General features: G+C 47.9%; 3 protein-coding genes across 9 annotated transcripts; 2 read left to right on the top strand and 1 right to left on the bottom strand.

Annotated features, from left to right (window-relative positions):
* Positions 1–312: 312 nt before the first annotated feature.
* On the top strand, positions 313–5546 carry LOC4814232 (uncharacterized). Of its 4 annotated transcripts, none has more exons than XM_033383453.1 (5): positions 313–543; positions 849–1055; positions 3671–3763; positions 3845–4636; positions 4792–4883. In XM_033383453.1, exons 2-4 carry the CDS (start codon positions 891–893, stop codon positions 4220–4222), a joined length of 636 nt encoding a protein of 211 aa, XP_033239344.1. In that variant the 5' UTR covers positions 313–543; positions 849–890; the 3' UTR covers positions 4223–4636; positions 4792–4883. The 4 variants fall into 4 exon arrangements, with proteins under 4 accessions (XP_033239344.1, XP_001354412.2, XP_015042248.2 ...); XM_001354376.4 differs by having other exon boundaries at positions 317–733; XM_015186762.2 differs by lacking the exons at positions 3671–3763; positions 3845–4636 and adding an exon at positions 5312–5546 and having other exon boundaries at positions 501–733; positions 4792–4947.
* Positions 5530–6907, bottom strand: LOC4814291 (microfibril-associated glycoprotein 4). Of its 3 annotated transcripts, XM_015186759.2 has the most exons (4): positions 6742–6902; positions 6503–6687; positions 5849–6442; positions 5530–5770 (listed from the first exon to the last, which is right to left on the bottom strand). In XM_015186759.2, the coding sequence occupies exons 1-4, from the start codon at positions 6853–6855 to the stop codon at positions 5626–5628; spliced, it is 1038 nt and encodes a 345-aa protein (XP_015042245.1). In that variant the 5' UTR covers positions 6856–6902; the 3' UTR covers positions 5530–5625. The 3 variants fall into 3 exon arrangements, with proteins under 3 accessions (XP_015042245.1, XP_033239342.1, XP_033239343.1); XM_033383451.1 differs by having other exon boundaries at positions 6503–6907; XM_033383452.1 differs by having other exon boundaries at positions 5849–6421; positions 6503–6905.
* Positions 6908–7194: 287 nt separating this feature from the next.
* Positions 7195–8549, top strand: LOC4814388 (fibrinogen-like protein A). Of its 2 annotated transcripts, none has more exons than XM_015186758.2 (5): positions 7195–7368; positions 7439–7482; positions 7554–7664; positions 7725–8285; positions 8340–8549. In XM_015186758.2, exons 1-5 carry the CDS (start codon positions 7258–7260, stop codon positions 8482–8484), a joined length of 972 nt encoding a protein of 323 aa, XP_015042244.2. In that variant the 5' UTR covers positions 7195–7257; the 3' UTR covers positions 8485–8549. The 2 variants fall into 2 exon arrangements, with proteins under 2 accessions (XP_015042244.2, XP_001354409.3); XM_001354373.4 differs by having other exon boundaries at positions 7198–7368; positions 7554–7667.
* The last annotated feature ends 12776 nt before the right edge of the window (positions 8550–21325 follow it).

The raw sequence follows: 21325 nt of genomic DNA, 5'->3' as shown, positions 1-21325 counted from the left end.
TGCTTTAATTGAAAGCCAAAAAGTACAAATTAAAAGCGCATTGCAGAAAAACCACCAACAAATACCCTCCAACCAAAGCCCAGCCGAGACAGAGAGTGACTTAACATCTCTGGCAGACATCTCTGCGTTTTGCACTTTATTGAGCGCTTTTCGTGTGTGCGTGTGTGTGTGTGTGTGTGTGTGTGTGAGTTTTCGCTCAAAAACGAGTTGGGCAGAGACGCTTGAGTCGGATGTCGGACGTCGGGCTTCGACGCTGGCGTTAGCGCCGCAATAAAATTCAATTTGGATGGATTTCGTCGTGGGTTTTGTTGCTGGTTTTTTCGGGTCTGCAGTGGACGCCGACACCGACGCCGGCAGTATCAGCAGCAGAAGCAACAGCAGCAGCAGAAGCAGCAATAGCAATCGCAGCGCCAGGCATCAGGCAGCTGCGGTAAAAAAGCTCCGACGCGTTCGGGGCTGCGCTTGCGCTGTGGTCTGTGTAACCGATTTTTTGGCCACTGCTAAATCATTGAAGTAACTTTCGTCTGCAGTCATTTGCTTAAAGTTAGTGAACGTGCTAGTATCGCGTATCTGGCGGCGCGGCTTCCAGCAATCGAATCAAAGAAAAAAAAACAAAGAGAAAAAGAAAAACCCAGTCCGTTCCAAACTTTGATCAATTTTCATCACGGTTTTTTATTGGCTTTTTGTTTATTCTCTTGCCTTCGAGAGCTTAAAGTTTGTGTGTTGTTTTTTGGTGTGTAGCCCGCAAAATGGGTGAAATATTTCAAGTTTCCCCAGAAATAAATACAAATAGCTCGAATCGAATTATGTGCCAGGCGACTTATAGTTTTTCCTTTGGTTAATTGCAGAATTCACAGCAGAACAGAAGTCCCGTTCCTTCGCCCACAAAGATGCAGTACACAAAGTGCAAAACGATGCTGATGCTGGCCGTACTATCGTTATCGCTAACGCTATCGCTATCGGCTCCATCGCCTCAGCAGCTCAACGCCGAAGTGGAGTCCACGCTGCAGGACAGCAGCGACAGCGACCCGGACCTTAATCCAATCAATGCAGAGGTAAAGCCCCCTATCCACCCATCCGACCCATCCGATCCATCCGCCCAACCTCCCAGTCAACCCATCTGTAAGCCCAACAAGGAAGTCGGGCCAGAAAGAGACAGCAGACAGACAACTGAGAGGGGTACAGTGTGAGGGGAAACTTGATTGCCTCGTCTCCTTGGGGGCAGCTGGGGCGTGAAAGCGAATTTTGCCTGCGGCTCTCTGCGGCTTGTTGCACATTTCGCTGTTGCTGTTTCTGCTGCTGCTGTTGCTGTTGCTATTGTTGTGTAAGCCGCTGCTAATTTTGCGGCCTGGTGCATTGAACCGACTTCTGGCATAGCCCCCCTCCCCCATCCCATGTCCATTGCGAATATGTTAATCGAATATCGCACAAGAAATCGATTCGAATTCGTATTCGAATATGAATACGAAATTCGCTGCCGAATATATACAAGACATGACGACCTTGAGCGCGACGAAACTTGTTAACGACCTACGTTAACATTTCAAAACCATTCCCAACAAAAAAAAACCGACCAAAAACCCAAAAACCCAAAAACCAAAAAACTAACCAAAGCCAACGCCTCAGAGTGAAGCAGAAGCAGAAGCAGAAACAGAAAGAGAAAGACCTCATCCATAGCTCATCACTTGTCTCCCTCCTCCGCTCTTTGCTGCCTCTCTCTCTCTCTCTCTCTCTTCTTCCTCTTTTCTCTTTCTCTGCTGATTCGAGCGTTGTGAAACATTTACTCGATTTAATAGTTTGTTAATATATTTATTCACTTTTTCGTGCTTATTGATTCAACAACATGTTGTGAAAATTTAATTGAAGACCCCAAAATTTGCCAAATGCATTAAGAGTAGAAGAAAACGTTCCAGGGTTGCCACCCACAGTATGAAACAGTCGAATCGGATCACCCGAAATGTTCTGAAATTCAATCAAATGAAATTCGGGCAGATTCTAGGCATGTACCTATAATTGTACCTTGAAAGATTCTAGTACGAGTCTGCATTCAGTTAGATCTCTGAATATGGCTTAGGTTTAACTTTCAGTTCATGGATCCTGTCCATTCTGTGGCCATTAATTATCCCTTCCCCTTCCCATCTACCCGTTGTACCTTTGTTCAAGTCCCTGTAGCGATTTCAACGACTGACCTGATTTGTGGTTGTATATAAATCATAGCTCACGTTTTTTGTTTTTTTTTTTTTTTTTTTTTCGTTGCGACCACACACAACAAAATGCTTTGAAAACTGTTTGTCACTTCAGAAACAACCCAAAACAAAAACTACAAAAACTAATAACCAAAAACAATGAAAAGGGGTAACAGGCAGCAGGCAGCAGGCAGCGTAATGTGTTTAGCGTTTAAACTAATAAATTGCCAGGCCTGGCAAATGTTATAGGCAGCCACAAAAAGCATGTGGGCCCTGGACCACATTGGGCAATCTCAAGTGGGAGAATGGCAGAACAATGGAGCAAAGATTTTGCTAAATTACAAAAATGAATTGCACAAATTGCACGGCCCTCAAGAAATTACAAAAGAAGTGGGATCAAAGGGCAACCTACCAAGCCATGGCTTGAAGAACTACTTCGTTAATATCATTATTAAAAGTACATACTCGTAGATCATTTGCAATTCTGTTGTTCCAAGCACTTCCGTAAACTCTGGGTTACAACTTCACTCCCATACGTTAAAGTCCCCGTTTCATCAAAGGTCTCTGAGTCAGCTGAGTGGCTTTCCCGAATCGCGAATTGAAATTCAAATCACTTGCCCAATAATTGCATAACTTCGTTAGAGGCGAGTGCGAGTGCGAGGGCGAGGCTGAGGGCGTGGCTGAGGGCGGGCGGGAGTAGGAGAAGGGCAAGTGACGTCACAAAACCAAACAAAATTAAGCGCAGAGGTCGTATAGCTGCAACTACGGAGAGTAAATGTATTCGCCGAGTCACATCCGATTGCACTTAAAGCATAGCTCGGATCGAGTCCGATCGGATCGGGTGGGATCGGAATAGTTTGGTTTGGTTTAGTTTCGTTTTGTTTTGGCGCCGAGCGGTGGGCCTGAGGCTGTGGATTATGCGTTTTGTTTAGAAATGAGTCGATTTCGGCTTGGGTTTCGATTTCGATTTCGAGGTGCATACATATCGCATGTTTTGGGCCAGCCAGATGACGGGCTGAATGCTAAGTGCCGATCGACCGAGAAGCGGGCCGAAAGTACAAGATATCAACGGCTTAGAATGACCGAAGTCCGTGCTCGAGTCGACTCCAAAGCCCCCCTCTCCCGCAGCAACAGTGCTTGTAATGAATGTATGAATGTTTGAGTGGATGAATGTGTGTGTTTTTCTTGGGCCAGCCTCGAATTGGGTCAAGTCGAACCGGCCTTAAGTGTCGGAGATTATCGAGTGTTTTTTCTGTTTCTTCGGCTGGTTTCTTGCATATTTGTTGTCTTCTTGGCCAGCAATTAAACTTGAAGTCAGTTTGCGGCAAAGAATCACAAAATATATGCATAGCAATTAGTCCAGCAAGAAAATCTAGATACAGATGGCTTGAGAGTTCATGGTCTAGATCTGAATCTGAATCTGACTGCGTGAAGCGAAGCCCCCTGCCAATCTCAGTTCTCCGATTCTTCGATTCCTTTTCCAGGAGGTGTTAGGCGATGGCCAAGAGCGCAACAAAAGAAAACTACCCGATGCGACATTCGAGGCCAAGAATGCGGTGCTCGGCTTCGTGTTTGGTGTAAGTACTATATAACCGAAGAAGCATACTCTGCTCCAGGGATGATGGATATGACAATGTGTTTTTCTGTGCTTTCTTTAGAAAATCGACAACTTCCTGGACACGAAGACCCGTGTGATCGAGCAGCTGGATCGCTCAAACATCGAGAAGAACAAGCAGTGGGACATCAAGTCGCCGGTGCCCATCAAGGACTTCCAGACCCTGATCACAGCCGTCGTCTCGCCGAAGATCCGTTCGTTGGGCAACATTGCCAATGACCTCACCACCGGTGTCCTGACGACCATCACCGCCTTCAGTGGCTCCTCGTCGGGCAATGGAAATGCGAACGCCGGCCTGGGCAACGTTGTCTCGAAGTTCTTGAGCTTCTCCGGTCCCATCCTGCAGGGCTCCTCGGGCGGCGTCAACGGCATAGGTGGGGTGACGACACCAGCCCCGGACTCGGACGAGGCGGGCTACTAAACAGGAGCCAAGACCTAGAAGCCAGGCAGAGCGCAATGAGAGCTAAACCTTGGTTGAACCTTGTAATTTATCGTTATCCTCGACCAATCCTTAGATTCCATCACTCTTGCGGTGCGGATGCGGAGCAAAATCTTGTTGAATTCCCCCCCCCCCCTGTTTTTGTTTCTTCACACCCTAGTTAAGATCCACTTTAAGCATTGTTTCATGTTTGTACATACATTCGGCATATATATTAATACTATATCAATCAACCCACTCTATGACTCTATGGCGATCGAAAATAAACGACAAAAAACACACACAAAAAACATAAAACAGAAAAACCGTACTCGAAATTTTGATTTCAGTTCTGCGGCTGGCGGCTGGCGGCTGGCGGCTGCCGTCTCCATGGCCATGGCCTTGTCTGGGGTCGTGGTGGGGGCTGGGGCTGGGGCTGGGCATGGGATTCGGTTCGTTTCGGTTCGGGTCTGTCTGTCTGTCTCTTTGACTCGCTGGCTGTTTGTCTCTGTTTCTGTTTCTGCCTCTTTCTCATCGCTCTTTCCATCTCTATCTTTCCCACTACCTCGCAGGGCAAGCCGAGGCAGGCACGAGCCGGGGGCAAAGACCTGAGCGATGCCACGGACATCAGCAGCGACAACGTGTCGTTCGAGCTACCCGACGAGCTCTTCAACAAGTCCTTCCAGACCATCACCAATGTCTCCAAGTCGCTGTCCCGCCTGATCATGGTAAGAACAAAAATACTCTCAAAACACTTTTTCTTCCTATTCCTACGCTCATCATTGTACTTTAACACTTAAGCACCTACACAAATGGTTGTAACTCTGTTACTATTGCCCATGTCCAAAACTTAACTGTAACGCTCTCACACGCATAGCCACGCATACAGCGATGCGTTCCGTTTTTGCATCGTGATCTTCCTCTCTCTTAGGTGGCGCTTGTTCTATGCAACGGATGAGAGCTTTTGTCGAGAGAGAGAGATAGAGCTTTAACAAGTAGAGCTTTAGCAGAACTTTTAGCGAAATGGATTAGCTTTTAGAAAAACGTTCCGGTAAATGCGCTTTTATCTGTCTTCTCTTTTTATTCCTTTAGGGCTCTGCACGTCGCTACTCCCGCTTTGTGCTCTTCTTCAAGCCCATCTTTGGGGATGCTTTGGTGGTCAAGGGTTACGAGGATCCCACCACCACAACCACAACAACAACCAGACGCACGACGACCGCAGAGGTGGATAAGCTCAACGAAGTCTAATCGAATTTCCTTTACTATATTTCTATATACTATATATATCTAGAACCTGTTTGGTTTTTCTGTTTGTGTTTGTGTCGTATCTTATCTGTATTTGTATTCTGTTGGGCTCTTTGTTAAATTGTGAAAATATACACTGGTATTTATTATAACGATGATCCCTACGACGTTCCGTTTCGGGGGCGGACCATCATGCGTACTATCTTCAGGGAGCCCTTGGGGCCATCGAGGAATCCGCGCCACAGAATACCCTTGTACTCGTCCTTGTCCCGATCGAGCAGTCGCTGATACAAGCCAAAGGGATTGCTAAGGAAGGAGAAAAAGGAAAATTTAAACCATTGAAGGAATAGCTAGGAATAGTCTGTTCAGGGACGGAATCCCCACCTTAGGTTGCAGGAGCTGCCGTACCAGAAGGCCGCCGACTGGGCGGCCGCACAATTGGCCTCACTTTCGTCGTTGTCCCTGTCCTGGGTGCTAAACTTCTTGCCCTCGTGCTGGCGCAGAGCGTCGGCGGCATCGCCCTTGTACTTCCCGAGGACGCTCAGGTGGTACTGTTCCGACTCGCTGCCGATCCCAAAGCGGTCATATAGGGCATAGCGCAGCTCCTGCTTGCGGTTCTGCAGCTGCACTAGAAGCTCGTAGTTGTCGCTGCTGAGGATCTGGTGGAGCTTGTCCAGCCCGATGAAGAACTCGGTGGTGATGGACCCGAACCCGATCTTGTAGTCGGCCCACTTGCGATTGAAGTCCTCGCTGCCGTCGTATCGGTTGACCACCATGGTCCAGCCACCGCCACTCACATTATTCTCGCAGAACACGAAGAAGGGCTCCACATTCGCACGGGTTTGTATCCGCACCACACCGCCCTGCTGCTTGAGGCAGTTGCTCGGCGTTTTGGGATCACCCCCCGCCCCGGGGCCGCCTTGGGCTGCCAGTAACTGGGACACATCCACATCCAGGCTAGAGAGGGAGGAGATAGGTCTATGAATGGGTCTACCAGTCAGTGTTACAGATGGGCTTCCTCCGCTCCGCACAGCTTACAGTCGCGATCCAATGGCATTCGGCAAGCCCAGGGACACTGGATAGCCAGCGGGACCGCCACTCCTTCGCAGGTCCACCAGCTGCTCCTGGAGGCCGCCGATCTGCTCCTTGACACTCGCAATGTCATTGGTCAGGGCCTGCAGGCGTGTGGTGAGGCCACTAAGCGCAGAGATGGGACAGCTAGTCTGCAGATACAGATAGGATAAAGATAGATCGATGTAGAATCCTCTATGACTCACCGAATTATCCAGAATGGGTGGCACCATCCCCAGTCCCCCGCCCAGATCCGTTTGCGTTGTGGTAAGGCACGCCATGGCCATGACCAACGCGTCTAGCTGTAGCATCTGCGACATGTCTCACTGACTGAGCTCTGACCACTGACTACACCACACACCGACCGAGCCGATCGACTGGCCACAAAGGTCATGCAATTAGAATTTCTCGTGCTGCAGCTGTGCATCCACATTTCAAACGAGTATTCTAAGTGCTAACCGGAGGCGATCAGTGCTGCGCAGTGCTCGCGAGCTGGAGCTTGACTTTATTACGATTATCATTTGTATCAAGCTACTGGTTCAAGAGGCACACAGTGATCAGTCGCCAGAGATCACTGCCTGTGATATATGGAGCATCTCCAACCAACCAGCAGCGACTGCCTGCTGCCTGCTGGGGCTACTGCAACTGCGTCGCTGTCGTTGGCTCATGCTGCGATCGAGCACAAGTTTGTTGTTGAATTGTGGAATCGCCATAGTATCAGCATGGCGCTGGAGGCGCTCGTCACCGCTTTGGCCTGCCTCAGCACCACCACGATGCCAGAGAAGACTGTGATAATGCGGAACTCGGTGGAGCCTTTCCTAATCGATGTGAATGTACGTATGGAGGGTACTCTTTACTGATCTTCCCTGACATTTCCTACAATATTTTGCTCCCTCTGGCTAGGACACTGCCTGTCCCGTCAGCACCTTGGGCGGCTTGGCAGCACGGTGAGTACTTCTCCCATGCAGTCATCGTTGGGTTTCCGCTTTGTTAAGATAGAGCCTGCCAATCTTTTCAGCATCCAGTTTATGACGGACGAGCTGCAGACACTCAAAACGGAGCTAAGCAATCTACAGCAGCTGATCGATGAATACAGGATCCAGGCGCCGGGGGAGGCCATTGGTACCCGGTCGTAAGTCATCCTCCGCACGATCGACTGAGCTGTAATTTCTGATCCCTAACGCCGCAGACTCCATCCAGTCCCAGCCATTGTCCAGGCCTTGCCAGCCATGCCCAGCGATGATACGCCCCGGAATTGCTTGGGCCAGAAGCACGGCCAGGTGCTCATCCGGGTGGCCAGAGATTCGGAGCCCTTCTTCGTGAGCTGTGACCAGAATGTACACAACGGGGGCTGGCTAGTGATCGCCAACAGGTTTGATGGCAGCGAGAAATTTGACCGCGACTGGCAGAACTACAAGGCCGGCTTTGGGTACCTCAACTCGGAGTTTTTCATCGGGCTGGACAAGCTGAACCGGCTGACCAACAGCGGGTCCTACGAGCTGCTCGTGATAATGCGCCACAAGACGCCTGAGGAGCGCTTCGCCATCTATGATCACTTCAGCATTGGCAACGAGGCCGAGAAGTATCTGTTCAACGTTCTGGGGCCCTACAAGGGCGATGCCGGCGACTCCCTGCGCTACCATGCGGGCAAGAAGTTCACCACCTACGACCAGGACAACGACGACAATGCACAGAACTGCGCTAGGATCCATGCGGGCGCATGGTGGTATGGTCGCGAGTGTATCGAGAGGTACTTTGACAAAAATCCCATTCAGAGTGCGATTTAATCCCAACGTTTTCCTAGCAACCTCTTTGGCACCTTCCAGCCAAAGTTTGGCCAGGAGATTGGCTACTTCAAGGGCATACTGTGGAAAACCTTTTTGCCGGGGCCTACAGGCTCCCTCAGCTACGTTCGCATGCTCATCCGGCCCAAAAAAAAGACATCGTAGACAGATGCTATATCCTATATCCTAGATCATAGATCCTATACAAATAAATAGTTGTTTCGAGAATAGTTTTGCCATTTTATGGTGCAACTATTGCACTGGACGCCTGCCGCTGGCCGCTGGCCGCTTCTGGGGAATGCATTTGAAAACTGGTTTTAATTATTCCAATTATTTATTATATATTTACTCGCATTGAAGCGTTCGCTCAATTAATTGGCAGACAATGCAGGTACACACACTCGTACGTATACACTGGGGAAAGCAGCAAATAATGCCGCTCATTAATGGTGTATTATCATGAGAAATTTCCACTATATTCTACTCATTTGCATTCAATGCCGAAGAGGATGGGGCTCTGGTGTGGCAGCTTTGCTAAGCAACGGAAATTGTTTTGTCTCTAAAAATACACAGCACAGCACACGAACAGCAGAGCCGTCGCATTATACCATCTGCATTGCAAATGCTTATCGAACGCGTCATCTACTGCGTATACTTAATGTTTCGAACAAAGCAAAGTACGAGTAGATGGGGCGTATGCGTAATGCGAAATGCGTAATGCGAGTGTCATTGGCACCTACATTTCCATAGCCAGACCCCAGGCAAAAGTATACATACATATATACTCGTAAGAAAACTTTGCCACGCTCCTCCCTCTCCCCACCGCAACACACGGAAAACAAATTTCATAAATTTTCTACACAGCAATTGAATGCGTGGTTGGGGGAAAGGGAATGCTGCTGGGGGGATGGTAGCTTCTGTGCAATTGTGTGCCAAATTCAATAAATAACCAGCGTAACCTGAGGAGCGCCTCTAGGGCCATAACGAGCACTGAATACTCTTTGCCAATAGGAAGGAAAACTACCGAAGGAACTCCTCCTCTACAATATGTATAAAGCATTCTAGGAATAGATTGTTTTTTGCTCCGGCAAGGCCAGAAGGATACTTGAGGTATGTGTTTCTCTGATTCCGAAAGCCACAGCAAAGGCATGCCATCATACAGTGGATATTCCCCAAGCGACACGGTTCATTGGAGGACATGATAGTAAATAAATTCTGCTCTCACTCGAACTCCGAGTTGGCCCCAACAACTTTTTGACAGAGTCGGAAAATATTAAACAATGCGCACGGAGCACGGACTGACAATGAAATGCTGGCCAGAGGCGGCGTGCGGGTCCTGGGTGTAGGTGCAGGGTGGCGGGGGGGAGTCCGTAAGGAAGCTACTTCTACTCGTACTCGTACTTTCCACTTGTTTTTCCTTTGTTTCGTTTGCTTATTGTATTTTTTTGTATTTTTTGGTTTTGTATTTTCTGTGTTTTCTTGTGTTTTTTGAATTTTCATAAAACTTTTCCTCGTTTGCCGCTAATAAATTATTTTTCGGAGAAAAAGTTGGCTCCCGGCTCCTGGCTACTGGCTACTGGCGATGGCGAGCCTCAAGCACTAAGCTGTCCGCAGAAGGGGCAGAGCCTCCCTGGGGTCTGGACTTCGATACCGATTCCACAAACTGCATATTGTTCCAAGGGTCCACAAGTGTACAGGCGACATCACAATCCTCCACGTTTTGTGTCTGTCTGTCTGTCTGTCAGCCCTGTGTAGTCCTCTCCGGGTTTATTATTCCTGGGTGTGCTTCTGCTTTGTTCATAAATAATTTGCGCCACAACTCAATTTCATGAGCGTAAATCACTGTGTGGTCACTTGGCACCAGTCCGTCCCCCCCCCTTCCGCTCCCCAGATGCTTATTGTTTCACTTCTTCTTTACGAAATAATTCCCCTCCTCCCGCACTCTTCCGACTTGTTCAGCTTTATTTCCACGATGTTTTCCCAGTCCCTTCAATGTCCTTCCTTGTCGGTTTGTTGGTTTGTCGGTTTGTTGGTTGGATGCCATTCGGTTGTTTGTTGGCCATTTACCATACAATTCCTTATTTATGTCCCCGCCAGAGAAAGTTTTTTTTTGTCCCCGTGGACTTTGGTGAGTCCGGCCTCAATAATAGAGCGACAGCCCAACCGCCTCACTTTCTGACTTTCTTTCCCTCTGAAGATGGTTGTTCGTCCTGTGTTCTATATCTGTTTGTGTGTGTGTGTGTGTCTGCGTGTGTGTATGGGATGTGGGTGTTAAATCAACACAAAGTTGCGCCAAACTTTTCAATTGGCTTGACAAATATAAAGAAATTTATAATATCGCAACCGAAGCACAAAAAAGTGACCCCCCCCACCCCCAACGCAGGACAATCAAAATTCGAATGGGAAGCAAACGGTTTTCTTGGTCAATAAAAGAAGTCATTTCTCAAAGTATCTGTATCTATAAAACGGTCGTGTAATACTAAGTTTAGCCGACTATTGATAGCCTTTACAGAATAGAATGGAAGATTAAAGCACTCAAAGAGTATATTCTTTCTACTATTAGACTCCTTTTACCTGGATTGTCGCTCGGGGGATACTGGGAAGGGATTCCTGTCTCATCCTGAAAGGCGATCCGATCCGATGTCATTCTATGTCGTCGGCTCTCGGGGCAAGCGGGGAGTGGGGAGTGGGGATAAGTGTATGCAGCGAGTAGAGACCTTAATGCCCTGCTACGCATTCTGCACATGAATTCCGCAATAAAAACAACATTACACTAAATTCTCATATTTCTTTTGCTTTCGTAGCTACAATTTTCCTCCACTCTCCACTCTCCCTCCCCCCTCTCTCCAGCCAGCTCCTCCCGTCGTTTTTCCGCTTCTTTATTTACAGCCCAAAAAGGAAAACGTCAGGGTGCTGCCTGCCGCCTGATTTGCCCCTTTAGACGAGAGTGCGGGTGCGAAGAGCAACAATAAATTGCAATTCCAAGTCACTTAAATTGCAACAAATAACAGGAGGCAACTTGACAGCCAGAGAGCGAGGGAGCGAGCGAGAGAAGAAGCGCAAACTGAGAAGCAGCCAACAGCGTACAGCCCCGTGAGATGTCAACGTGTTAACGGGGGCAAAGGACAAGCGGATACGGCAGGTAGATGCTCCCGTCCTGGATCCTTTACGAGTAATTACAGCCAGACAAAAAGTAGTGCAGAAAGATTCTTTGGTACAGATACATGCTATAAGTATTTACGATATATTGCTTATACTGAAGATACCCTACTATATGTACAACAAAATTCTTGGCTCAATGAGAGATATCAACGTGATATCAAAGTTTAGATTCAAAAAGTTTGCCCGTGTTTCCATGAGGCACATGAATCGCTGGAATAAATACCTCAAGTGAAGTGAAGAGAAGTACAGCTCTATCATCCAGCTCTGTTTCCTGCCCCAAGAACTCTGCTCCAAGCTCTCTGGCAACACTCTGTGGCAAGGGGCAAGGGGCTAGGGGCTAGGGGCAAGGGGCAAGGCGCACTGGCACTACAACACTACAACAAATAGTGTCAACGTTGATGCATGATTGCAGATTTGTTGCTGCAACTGAAGCGGGATTGCTGGATTGTCATTTCGCTTGACTCTTATTGCATTTGGCCAAAACAAGAAATTTTTATGAGAGTCTGACTCTGACTCTGATTTATTCATATTAAGAATTATGTTATCCTTCTCCCTTACTTGCTCCATGCTCCATGCTCCCTTCTCCCTTCTCCTTTGCACTCTGATACAATATAATATTTAAATAGAAATAACTATTAAATTTTATACCAATGTGCATTTGCTTTTAGCAACATTAAAAATGCACATTACCAGAGCACCACAAAAGGGTGCGACAGGTGGTGTGGTGCTCATCAGGTGAGAGCCACACCCGAAAAAAAAACGAAAGAAAAGTACTCGTAACGGATGGAAATAGTTGTAGAATATAATCGTTATATTTATTAGGGAATCCATGAATTTTACCTACCATTCTACCTACCTACCAGTTTTTTGGTTTTTTTGGTAAGGCCAAAGTGTGCCAGCAGTGCCGGAAGCCCAAAAGTGACGGGACTTCAATTAGTTCCGGAGATCAACGCCCGTTCAAACAATATGACAAAAGAATGGCGCAGACAACAGAGAAGCCCGCTCCGCTCCACTGTCCAATTTCCTCTCTCTTTTTCTCTGATTCCCCGCTGATTCTCCAGCTGCCTCACCTCTTAATTAAAACGAAATGTTCACAGCCGCTTTGGCTATTCAGTTAGCCGCCACTTCCCACCTGTACCTGGGCCTCCCCTAGTGCCATATATAACTCATAACCATTCGGCCAGAGAGCGAGAGAGGGAGCAGTCCAAACAAAAAGTTATCAAAAAAATTGGTCAGGCCAATGGCTAAGCAGACCAGGGGCAGCAGAGGAGAGAGGCCCCAAAAAAGCCACAAAAAAGAAATGCAACTTTATGCGTGCCACACGACAAAAAAAAAAAAAACAAAAAAAAAACGAGCTGAGGATTGGCGAGCGGGAGTTCCACTTTTTGTGGCCCGAAAGAGGGTAAAAAGCTAAACAATGACAGCTGCAGCTGACGCGGCAGCATAGCAAAAGGAGGAGCAGGAGGAGAGGCACGGGCCCGGGCACGGGCACGGGCTATGGCATTTACTTACGGTCGAACGCACTTCATCTGGAAACCATAAAATTGAAAAATGCTGCAACGAACAAGGCAGAGGCAGAGCGAGGCCATGGCAATGACGACGACGCCGACGACGGCGACGACGGCGATGATGGCTTGTTGGGGAGGTTCCAGGGTGGTTCCAGGGTGGCGCCTGCTGAGGTTAGGGTTCAGGCTTTGGGTTTGGTTTTTAAACCGCACAAAAGTCATTTGAGCGCCGTCGTTAACATGTCACACACACACACACACACACACACACACAAACACACACACACACTCGAATGTGAAAAGGCAAACAATGCATTTGTCCTAGAGACGAGAGCGTGAGAGCAGGACTCTCTTCGCCTACCCGTGCAAATAGGAAAATCATCGGGCTTTTCTTTGACATGTGGTGGACATGGCTTTTATTTTTATTGATTCTATATCGTTCTTTCATGTTCGGTCTATAGCTCTGCTCACGCGGTCATCGCTAGCATGTGTGCCATATATTTTACCGCTGGCCAACAATGCGGCCATCGCCATTGCCATCATCATCATCAGTGGCAGTGGCAGTGGCAGTTGGCTTTTCTTTTGGCTTAGACCGCGGTCTCCTCCTCCTCCTCCTCCTCCTTCTCCTTCTACTTCTCCTGCTGCAGCCGACTTGTGGGGCGACTGACTCCTGGGACAACCGCAGAGTGCGCGGAGACCAGACCACATGTCCATTTTGCTCCCTTTTTCATTTGTTCATTTGGCGATCGTATGCACATACACTCGTAAATATGTGTGCATGGGGAAACGGGAAAACGGGGGACGGGGGGACGGGGGACCGCGTACTTTGTTCATTTCGTTTGTTTTACAATAACCAGATGGCGGTCGGACAGGCACAAGGGGGAGGTGTAGAGAGTCCGCTCATAATTAAAATGTTTGGCAACAAAAAAAAGCACACACAGAAAAACAGACAAAAAGGAACGGAGGGAAAAAGAAAAAGGGTGCAGGAAGAGGCGGTCAAATAGGAAATGAAAGAAAGAGAAGAGATGAGCGTTTTCCAGCTAAATGAAATGTTAATAGCAGTCATTTTTTTTCCTCTCTAACGTTCCGCCATCTTCTACGCCATATTGCTCTCGCTGGTATTCCTGCTTCCGTTTCCTTTCACATTGTTGTTGTTCTTATTGTTTTAACCCGTAGACAATAGAATAACTTATTGCATTATCTACTGAAGTACCACCGACAGGCGGAATGACTTTTGGATGTCCATATATTTGGGGCCATGGGTTCGGGCTCTCGAGTTCTAGTTGAGGCTGGTTAAGGCAGGGAGGGTCATGTAGACGGCACATAGGGGTATCCACTGAAGTTTCTGCTGCTTGAGGGAAAGATTTACCCTATGATTCGTGGATCCCAGACAAACAAATCTCCCCTGGGGAGGCCTTGTTCTCTGGTACAATTCATCATTCGTGTCTCTTGTGGTATTTTTGTCTCTGCAGCAAAGTTAGAAAACGTCGAATGTCATACCCCCATCACTCCACATAACGTGTTTAGAGCAGGGAGTCCCACGGCGGACCATCCACCATCTACCATCCACCACAGGAGAATACAGACTTTTATTTTCTATTTTGCTGAGATTTTCTTTCCGCTTTCCATCCGGCTTTTTCATTCTTTGTACGCATTTTTACATTTGTCCACTATGCGAGCGCGTAATTAATTTCCCGCTGCTATTATTTGCTTTGCAATCACGGGGCAGGGCAGCAACAACAACAGTCATAACAACACCAGGGACCAGAGACCAGAGACCAGAAACCAGAAACTAGCCAAGACAATGCGAGCCGCTGGCATTTTTAATTACTTGCATGAGAATTAATTATAAAAATGGTGCGGGAACAGAGGACAGAGGACATAGCACAGAGCACAGAGTGCGGACACTGCGATAGAGAGGGAAAATGGTTGAGAGAGGCAGAGGAATGGAAAGCCGGAAAAGCTCAAGGTACGAGCAATCAAGGGGGAAGGAACCTCATTAATGCCAATGGCAGATCCGCATATATGGAAGGGAACCCGCTCCACCAACATTGATGATATTAGCATGAAACCCATCAGAAATCATCTCTGTTTTTGGATTCGATCGTTTATCGACGAACAGGCAGAGGCACATCCTCTCTCGAGCATCGAAGAAGTATTGCGGCTAAGATCTTCTTCTATGATTCTTCAGTCGGAACCATCGATCGCCCTGACCTTCTTAGTTGGATGCTTATGGTTGATCGCCACAGGATCAATAATGAGCCCTTATGTAGAGCAGGGCTGGGCTTGCAGAATCGTAGAGCAGATTTCCGAACGTGGTTCAGATCGGATCATTAGTATAGTCAGACAGCAGAAATATAATTTCAGAGGGTACCCCCAACCACGCGCTCACTTATTCCCTTTCTCTCTCTCTCTCTCACACACACTCTACCTCGTGCAGTGTACACCTTCTGGCGGAAGAGAGCCATACTGACTGAGTATGTAGAGCAGCGGCCCTAGCTGCGCCTCACAACTCGTCAAATCTCTAGTTAAATCGAAAACTAAAGATTCTCTTAACCACGCAAACCATTAAAGACAGCAGCAGCACAACGTCTAAACCAACAGAGTTGACACATAATGATATTTTTTGTATAGGGGGCAGCTCTGCGCTTTTAAGCCTAGTACTCAGATCTGAAAAAGGTGTATGCGAGCACAATCAGGGTTTTTATTCGTACTAAAACGACAAGAAATTTCTGCTAATGAAATACCAACTAATACTCGAAAAGCAGGCTATGGTATTTGATGGTATTTGTTGGTATCTTGCTAGCAGTTCAAATGAACGGCAGAAGGAAACAGCATAATGCCACCTTACGACGGAAGCCACTAAAGCCAAGGAGTTGCAACAATTGGGGCTTTGGCAGTCGGGGCCATCCGTCCGGCGTTTTACGACCGACTGCAACTAGCATTAAAGCCAGCGTCCAGCGTCCAGCGGCCAGTGGGCAGTGGGCAGGAGGGATCAGGAAGGGAGTCTGGAGTATAATAATAAATTTCATCAAGTCACCAAGTTTCGTAATATGCCACACGTATGTCATTAATCTTCAGTTTTGAGCTAAATTTGATGAATTAGTGGCCAATGGACATGGACGAACAAAACAAGCAGAGGCAAAGCAAAGGTGGGGGGGGGGGGGGGGGATGTATGCAGGATGCTGACAGGAGCTGCTCGACCAGCGTAGGACCGGGACAGGAAGGCATTAAGTTTGCCTGGCAGCTGACGACAGGCAGCGATGCTCGGGCAGGATATCAATAAAGCCAGGGCCGGTCTTCACACAGAAAGCCTATAAGACATCCCCGCAAACACACTCACACACACACGTCAGAGCACACATTGATACACACACACACACACTTGACATGTCCTGCCTTTGATTTGGGTTCAGCACTCTCCCCAGCACAGTCCCCTCTCAGCCAGGACTTCGGCTTCCGTCTTCTCGTGTGGGAAAGAGCAGAGAGGAGAGAGGAGAGGAGTCAAAAGAAGTTTAACTAAAATAATAAAAGTCAAACACTGTACAAACAGCTTTGGCCTTAACGACATTTGTGTGTGTGTGTGTGTGTGTGTGTGTATAGGTGTGTGCATATGCGTGTGCGTCTGGATAAAGTTTCCTCAAAGAAAAGTTCGTCCTAGTCTGGGTGCTGGGTGTTGGGTGTTGGTTTCATGTGCGTGTTGCCTTTAATTGATATGCTAATGAGTGAACCGAAAGCCCTCGATTTGTTTTCCTCTGCCTTGATTCTGTGGAAAACAATTAGCCGGAAAAACTACCAGCAGCAGCAGCAGGGAAGCACAAGCAGATTCTGTAGTAAAGAAGTGGCTGTGGAGGCTGTCGAATGTACAGATGATCTCTGTCTCTGCCAATAACACAGGCTCCTGTTCAATCCGTTCGATTAGCAGAATAATAAATTAATTTAGGTGAACTCTCTCTAGGATTATTTGATATATTACCAACCATTCGACTTAAGTTCAAGAGTTCGATGCAAACGGCTACACAAAATGGCGAATATTTACGGGTAATAGAAAATACTTTCGCTCTCTAGATAGATATGCATGTGCTGAATCATGCCCAAGCAATGTACTTGGATTTGGAATCTTACGACCTAGAAGGGTCTCGCTTTTCGATCTACGTTGTGCGTCTTAAAAAACGCCCCATAGAACAGCTCTTTGGTCCCTCATGCAACATCTTGGTATTGTGAGGTTCAAAAAGTTTCCCTGAATTCTTCTGTAAAGTATCGACAGCTTTTTCTGCTCTAACTTTAATTATTTCGGTAAATCAGGTATCTCGGTTTCTTCAGTTTAGTTTAGGTTCAGTTTCTTTGGGCCATATTTTTAGCAAGGCAGGTCAAAAAACGCACCAAATGGGCCAAAAGGAACTTGAGCAATGACCATCCATTTTCTTGCACTTGCCCCAGATCCTTGTGGAGGGGAGGCCCTCCACTCCACCCCTCTAAAGATGCATTGCAATTGTTTCTCTATTCTTGTTGCTCTTCTGTTTTCTTCTCTTTTCTTTTCTTCTGTTCTGTTCTGTTCGGTTCTGTTCTGGTTTCTTTTTCTCCTTTCTCTGGCAACGATTTCTCTTCTTCTGGTACGTTGGCTGCGCCATTACTTTTGCTTTAACTTGCACTTAGCCGCTGACAAAGCAGCTGCAACATTGAGGCAGCCGCCCCCTCTAATAGGGAGGATGGGTGGATGGCAGCGGGGGAACGTGCATCATTACTCTTGGCAGGCGCAGTGGAGCGCATGAGTTGACAACTCCAACTCCAGTGTATTGGCCACCATCATCCTGTCCTGTCCTGTCCTGTCCTGCCCTGTCCTGCCCTGAGAGGACAAATATTGCACATGTCATTCGACGTGACCCTATAACAGTGCTGCCAAAAATATATTTTTGCAATCCTATAAGAAAAGGTGTATATCTATGGATACATCTACATGGATGTATATTCGTGGAAGCTTCTTGGAACCAAGATATAACTTGGGCTCGTTCTCCAATTAGATCGTTCTTTCTTTCTCTCCCATGGATCATATATCAAGCCAGATTTGCCGATACTCTTGTTTTCCCACTGCCTCCGCCAGTGATTGCCTTTTGGGGCCAGGCGACATTGACATCTCCGAGAACTTTTGGCTATGACTTATTCATGTCAACCGCTGACAAACGGCGGCCAACTGCAGATGAAACCAAGCCTGCAACGGAATCGAAATCGAAATCGAAGATGGTGATGACGATGGAGTTCGAGTTGGAGTTGGAGTTGGAGTCCAGGAGATGGGGATGCAGATGGCTCAGTCTTCGACTTCGACTTCAATCAGCCTTAAAGCCGGGAGGAGGAGCAGAAGCCAAGCACATAAAGGGTGCCAGAAATCACTTTTCCTTACTAATGAACTGTCACACGCACAGGGAGGTGGGCTCTAGCTCTCACTCACTCACCTACCTATAGCTATACCTATACCTATACCTATACCTATACCTATACCTATACCTATACCTCTGGCTTTTTCTGTGTGCGTGTGTGTGCGATACTCTCTCTCGTCTGAAGTGCTCATATATCTTTCAGGCGCTTCAGTCGCTTCAGTCGGGGCGCTTAAATTACACTAAATCACAGCCAAACAAATTGAATTTTAAGTTGGCCATAGAAAAACCGCAATGCAGCCGCCTTCTGGATGGAAATCACTTGAAAAGGCCACAAGGGCGGTGTGTGCAGGGGGGCGGGCAGTCAGCAGAGGTCCTTGCCAAAATGACGAAGCATCCAGCAGCAGCAGCAGCAGCAGAAGCAGGAGCACTCTCTGGTCTGCGGCCCTCCTTCAGGTGTCTTTCATCTTCATCTTATTGTATTTTTGAGGCAGCCCACCCGCAACCACCCGCAACAGACATTAGGCTGACAAACAATGCGGCCATCCTACTCCTTTTTGGCCGTGTTTGGCCAGATTGATGTCAGGCGGCAGCCAACACTCGAAATTGCACTCGGTGGCCAGCATCGGAATCCAGAGGAGGAGGAGGAGGAGGAGAAGAAGCACTGGCAGTGGCAGTGGCAGTGGCAGTGGCAGTGGATGGAGCAGATGCAGGACAAGAAGCCAGAGCAGCACTTGGCTATGCTAAAAAGCGGAAAAGTAAGTATTCAGCAGCAGCAGCCACGAGCAGCTACGAACCGGAAGCGGAAACGGAAGAGGCACCAACACAGCCACAGCCCTAGCCACAGCCACAGCCTCGACTGTGGCGCTGACACTGTGACTAAGTGAAATTATTGAACAAATTATGCATTTCTCCGGATAGCAGCCATTATATTGAGGGGTTTTACCGAATAACGATTAAAGAAAATATTCGAAAATCACTTGAGAGTATCTTGGGGATAGGGATAGGATAGATCTCCCTGCGAAATTTCCCAAAAATGAATTACAATTCGAATTCGATACAGACCCAGGAGTCTGGTTTTTCTCTTTAGGGCATTCCATCATTCCCTCGGCGATCCTGCGGGACCTTACTGGCCCTGGCTCTTATCCCTCATCCCTCTTTTGGCCACTCGACTCCACTCCACTCCATTCCACTCCATTCCACCACTCCTCTCCTCTTCTTGTTTGGCGGCGGCGGCGGCGGCGGCGTTGACTAACGAACACTATCAGTTAAATCTTGAAATTGCACTTGGCAAGCGTTCAACATGCCGCACCTTCTTTGGTGGCGCCACTCCTGGCCGCATCTGCATTCTGCTCCTGGTCGCCGCATTGGCATGGTTGACATGCAAACATCCAGCCCAGGGAAAGGACCAGCAGCAGGACGACACCACTTAGCAAAGCTGTCCCCCAGGTGGAGGACTCCAGCTCCAGTGGATTCTGAGGTGTGGAGCTTGAGAGAGAGAGTGATTGAGGGGATACAGGGGATACAGGGGATCCAAGGTGGGGGGCATTCCAAATTGCTTCGCATTACACGCCGTTCAGGGCGCGAAGGATGTTCCGAGCCCTGCTCGACTGCAAATCTTTTGTGCCTCTCTTGGCGCCTCGTGTCTTGGCTTTTTGCGCAATTTTCATTTCATTTTTCGGTTCGTTTTTTTTAACTGCTCGCCGCAGATGCTATCAATATTTATCTTCCTCTTCCGTTGGCTCTTGTTCTCTTGGTGGCGAGGACCTGGTCGTGCCACCGCCACCGCACCGCCACTTCTTTCACTGTGTGTTGTTCCTCCCTTCTTTTTTGCAACAATATTTTTCCCTGAGATTTCATATCATTTATCAGGCTCGACGACAAATTTGTCATTCTGAATCTGTCAATTTCTGCTTTATTAATATTATACGAGGGCCAGGCCACCAGACCAGATCCGACCAGACCAGACCAGACCAGACCAGACCAGACCCTTCTTTTGATGCTGCTTGTGGCGCCTTCTCTCTCGCTGTCTCTATCTCTCTGTCTCTCTGTGCGTCTCTGGCTGGAATTTTCACTTACTGAGATTTGATGAGCCCACAAAACGCCTTCGACTTGGCCCGCCCTTCAGCCCAGGCATGCCACAACCATGCCCCAACCAACCGCACACACACATGCCACATGCTGACGTGGGCGTGGCTGTCAGGCAGTTGACTTGCTGCTGACAGTTGTCTCTGTGTGGAGTCCCCTTCTGTGTGTGTGGGTTTGTGTGTCACCTGTGTGGCAGAGGCAGCAACTTAGAAGAAGAATTGTGGCCCCATTTCAATGGGCGGACTGGAGAAGCGGAGGAGGGGCGTAGAGGATGGATAGATGGAGATGCTGCTCGATTTATTGCCTGCCCCTGCCCCTGCCCCTGCCACAGCCCCCATCACCCCACATGGAAATGCTCGCATAATTCAGCAGATGAGTTTTTAGTTGACAGCTGGAGGCGGTAATGAAGGGGGCGTGACCCACGGACACAACCCAAAAGCAGCCTGGCCTAATTGAGTTGGTACTCAGGCTGGTACAGTGGGCCATGGGTATAAGTGATAATAGATAAACATATATTTTCTTAAATACTTCCAGCATTGGTTTTCCTTCGAATGAGATCTCTTTAGACATCATTTGAGCTTTGTTTTACTCCCTCTAAGGTGGAGATGAAGTGCTGATGAGTGCTCCTTCTCTTCAACTATCAGACGAATATCAGCGAATATTCTCGGCTACATCTGTCTATTGGCTCGTCGTTTTGCAGCCAGTGATGACTGTACCCAACCCGACCACGCCAGAGCCATAATTCATGAAAATTGCCAAACGATTTCTAATCAAATCGAGCGTAGTGCTGTGAGAAATATAATGCCATAAACAGACTTTTTGGCACGACATATAATTTGGTTCACTCCCCCGTACTGAGGGGAAGGGGGAGGTGAGAAT

The sequence above is a fragment of the Drosophila pseudoobscura genome, chromosome X (genome assembly GCF_009870125.1).
Source record: "Drosophila pseudoobscura strain MV-25-SWS-2005 chromosome X, UCI_Dpse_MV25, whole genome shotgun sequence".
Lineage (NCBI taxonomy): Eukaryota > Metazoa > Arthropoda > Insecta > Diptera > Drosophilidae > Drosophila > Drosophila pseudoobscura.
This window is presented reverse-complemented; position numbering and strand designations above follow the sequence as displayed.

What these genes read in the sequence shown, in the direction of transcription:
- LOC4814232 (XM_033383453.1), top strand. Translation starts at nt 891, where the DNA reads ATGCAGTACACAAAGTGCAAAACGATGCTGATGCTGGCCGTACTATCG. An exon ending in TTAATCCAATCAATGCAGAG is followed by an intron (nt 1,056 to 3,670) that starts GTAAAGCCCCCT and finishes TTCCTTTTCCAG; the next exon opens with GAGGTGTTAGGCGATGGCCA. An exon ending in TGCTCGGCTTCGTGTTTGGT is followed by an intron (nt 3,764 to 3,844) that starts GTAAGTACTATA and finishes TGCTTTCTTTAG; the next exon opens with AAAATCGACAACTTCCTGGA.
- LOC4814291 (XM_033383451.1), bottom strand. Translation starts at nt 6,855, where the DNA reads ATGTCGCAGATGCTACAGCTAGACGCGTTGGTCATGGCCATGGCGTGC. An exon ending in AATGCCATTGGATCGCGACT is followed by an intron (nt 6,443 to 6,502) that starts GTAAGCTGTGCG and finishes ACCCATTCATAG; the next exon opens with ACCTATCTCCTCCCTCTCTA. An exon ending in GGCAGCTCCTGCAACCTAAG is followed by an intron (nt 5,771 to 5,848) that starts GTGGGGATTCCG and finishes CTCCTTCCTTAG; the next exon opens with CAATCCCTTTGGCTTGTATC.
- LOC4814388 (XM_001354373.4), top strand. Translation starts at nt 7,258, where the DNA reads ATGGCGCTGGAGGCGCTCGTCACCGCTTTGGCCTGCCTCAGCACCACC. An exon ending in TTGGGCGGCTTGGCAGCACG is followed by an intron (nt 7,483 to 7,553) that starts GTGAGTACTTCT and finishes CAATCTTTTCAG; the next exon opens with CATCCAGTTTATGACGGACG. An exon ending in GGTCGCGAGTGTATCGAGAG is followed by an intron (nt 8,286 to 8,339) that starts GTACTTTGACAA and finishes ACGTTTTCCTAG; the next exon opens with CAACCTCTTTGGCACCTTCC.